This window comes from Pterocles gutturalis, unplaced genomic scaffold (genome assembly GCF_000699245.1).
Source record: "Pterocles gutturalis isolate BGI_N339 unplaced genomic scaffold, ASM69924v1 scaffold16331, whole genome shotgun sequence".
NCBI classification, from domain to species: Eukaryota; Metazoa; Chordata; class Aves; order Pterocliformes; family Pteroclidae; genus Pterocles; species Pterocles gutturalis.
Window position 1 is genome coordinate 86,227 of NW_010100715.1, and position 3,533 is coordinate 89,759.

General features: G+C 37.4%; 1 protein-coding gene across 1 annotated transcript in view; it reads right to left on the reverse strand.

Moving 5' to 3' along the window:
* Nucleotides 1-2,761, reverse strand: part of LOC104467216 (utrophin-like) — a gene marked incomplete at both ends in the record, with an annotated part of 55,294 nt that extends 52,533 nt beyond the window's left edge. The window contains 2 exons of the mRNA XM_010080919.1: nt 1,639-1,713; nt 2,700-2,761. Coding sequence (XP_010079221.1) covers nt 1,639-1,713; nt 2,700-2,761 — 137 coding nt within the window. The remainder of the gene's footprint in view (nt 1-1,638; nt 1,714-2,699) is intronic.
* Between the last annotated feature and the right edge of the window lie 772 nt (nt 2,762-3,533).

Sequence of the window (3,533 nt, forward strand, 5' to 3'; positions counted from 1 at the left end):
CCTCCACAAAAAAGAAGTCCAGAAAAGAATTCTAGATAGGGCTTAACCACTTTCTCCTTCCTCAGAAAGGAGGTGTTAGCACACGCTGTGTTTCGGCTATCTCAGCAGTTAACCACGGGACAGAAACAGGCTGAGAATTACCACACTCAAAGGGAATTTGACCTGTTCCCTGGCAAGAAATAATCTGCTAAACAAACAATGACAAGAGGAACAGTATGGGTTATATTTTTGAAGGTGGCTTTAAAATTATGTGAGATCATGAGTTTCTGTTCACAGACATAAAATTCTTGTAGCTTTTAGTTTTGTGCATAATCTCTAATGACTTTCTTAAAAACTCCATAATGTTGTGTTCTCACAAATTACACCAATCCTTGGTCAAAGATTTTTTTTTGGTTGCTATCTCCTCCCATGAGACTGAGAGATGCAAGCAAACAGCTTCATAAATAAGGTGGCACATGTGATCTGTAGAGATGACAGTTTTACTCCTGGCTCTTTTAAATTGGAATATTCTCCTTATTTCCTGCTACTTCCCTCTGTCATCTTTCTACCTCCTTCCATTGAAACTGAAGACAACATTCACTTTGATAAGGGAATGCATTTGAAATCTGTGAATGAGGAGAGCTAACCAGTGCAGTTATTACAGAAATTGATATAATTTGCTGTAAAAGCAAGAGTAGAAGGTATGATCCTCCTCAAAGCTTATTAGAAGTAATGAAAGTGAAGTTTGTTCTAGACAGGTCACTAGACGATCTGTATGCCTGCCAGAAACAGGCAGCATGATTAGCATCCATCATGTGCAGGCTGTTTTTTCACTCTTCCCTGGGGAGCAGCACACACAAGAAGAATTTTAATTTGCTTTCAGGTTTCTTGCTTTGCTATTGGTTTTCAGGTACACGTTGATGCACAGTTTATGCCCTGCACACTGATAAACAGAAAGCTCATAATGCTCTTCAGTCTTGCTGAACCCTTCCCCACACCTCCAATATATATACACATACTATTACTGCCAGTAACAATAGCTTGTTTGTCAGAGTACCTTTTTATAATTAAAATGTACAGCAATACCAACTACCCATAACCAGTTACACAGTTCTGTACCCTTTCCCCTCACCCTTTGGGCAGCCTGAACTCCTCTTTAACTGGAATTCACAGAGCAATTATTATTTATAATAATTTATAATAATATATAATATCACAAAGATATTATCTTTGTGAGGGAGGAATATTTTCAAAGTTACCTAGCAGTAATAAACACAAAAAAAAAATGGAACAGAACTCCAATCTGAGTTTATGTCAAAGGTCAGGATTGTAGCTCATCATTTCACTCTGGTTTGTATCAAGAACAGTATGCAATAGTCAAGAGGTTCAATATTTATTTTTCTAACACTTCTCAAAGTATTCTAAGTGGGCATACCATTTCAACTTACCTGCTGCATCACTTTGTTTTTCATTAATTGATTTTATTTATTTGCAATTATAAGACCTACTTTTGGGAATTCTTCCTGCCATTTTTTTTGGCTGACAATTTGTCAAGGATGTATCCGGTTCCTTGTTAATCATTAATGTAATCAGGCTTAAGCTGACCCTCCCTTCCCCAAGTACTGTTGAGAAAGAGTTTGTCTCGAAGGCCAAACTCACAGCACAGTGCTTTCTGCAGTCTTCGGATTTTGATGGCCGTCCGGTAGGCAGAGAAGCGTACATTGTTCAAGTCAGCTGAAACAGCAGAAACAGAAACATGAGCAACCCTAAAAAGAGAATCCATAAATTTATTTACATATAAATTTTTATATTTTGGAAAAAGTCTGATATTCCTTCTGTTCTCTGCAATAAGTTAATAGGATATATCAGATCAAATAAAAGAGAAGTTGGGACCTTCGTCCAATCCACCCACAGAGAAAGCCTCCTGACCCTGACAGTCCAGGGCCTTCAGAGACTGGCACATCAGAAATCCTGGCACTATCTTGGCACATGTAATACATACACATATAATCAAGTTTTACATACATATTATGCAGTGTTAAGTAGTTTCCAGGCAAGACCTCAAATACAGTATGTTTCTCAAATAATTTACAACTCCATCAGACAACATACAAGAAACAGAGGCCACCAAAGGTCACAGTAACAGAGAAAAAAAGGCTTTTTAAGCCATAATTTCTATGCCACAACTTTGTACACAGTGCTTTGACGGGGACAGTCAGACAGCATAAGCTCTATTTTAGAAACTGATGGGTGTAGTAATATTTTTTCCTCACATAACGGTATTTTACCCTTTTGCTCCTTAGAAAGAGAGATTTCACAATAAATGTAGATGTTAGCAGGGCACGGTGAACTAGTTGTACCATAAAATGGTCTAGCCTTTACTGATAGTGTAGCTGCTCTGACTTATTACAAAAATTAGTTCCCTGCAGACTGGCATCCTGCTTCACTGGATAATCCCTCATACATTTGAAAGAAATAAACAAGATACTGCATTAAAACATAGATTTGGAGAATATCGTCCAGAAATAAAATTACTGAAAGGCAATAAACATGATGTGGATCAAGGCAGTAGGTTTCTTGCAAAGTGCGTCTCATTGCAAAGTGGGATGTGCTCCGTTACACACAGTTCATGGCAAATCAGATGTGGTCAGAAGACAAATACAGGCTTTTACTCATGGAATGAACATCACATAATGGTTTATTTTAAGAAATGCACTCACCTAGGGACTGGAAGAGATCGGTCATTTTAGGATGATCCCAGCAGGTTGTCTGTGTCTCATGACTACAAAGGAATGAGGTAATCAAAGTTTCAGGCAACACACATACACACAAAATGCAAAGGACAAAAACGCAAAGATATTCTGATTTTCTGTGTTTAAGTGTCAAGAAATCCCTAAGCTCTTTAATTAAAATACATGATCTATGCCACTCAACTCCTTGTTCCACCACAAAGTTAGACAATAGCCCACTCATAGTTAACAGTATTTACTTTTGATCCTAAGTGTGACTGTATCAGTCGATCTCTGACCCTGAAGCTTCTGGCTGCTGTAGCACAATAAAAATATTTGTAAAAACACTTTTAAAATAAAAAGCATTAAGGTTTTATTTCAGACTTCATTGTGTATCTGAACAGACGTAACAATTTTAAACTTCACCTGTAACGCATTTAATGGAAAGGTTGGTCACCCTTCACACACCCGGTCAACAGGTATCTTCATTTAGGGGGTGTGTTCTACACTTGCGCTTGCAGAACAGAGATTCAATAGGCAGCTTCGCTTAACCCACTATTTAACACTGCTCTTTCCATTCACCAAGATTTCAGACACGCAGCCACTGAGGTCAAAATGTGTATTATGACAGGTCTACTGAAATCTCATGTTCCCTTCTGCAAGGCACATTTACTTGTGTTTCTGAATATTAATCATTGGAATGATTGCACATTCTTGTCTCACAAAGTATTTAAATTTGAATTAGATTTGTAAGAAAATTAATTAGAGATGTTGTGTTAAAAAGATCATAGTACTCCCTTTAAAAGTTAATAATGAAAATGAAAT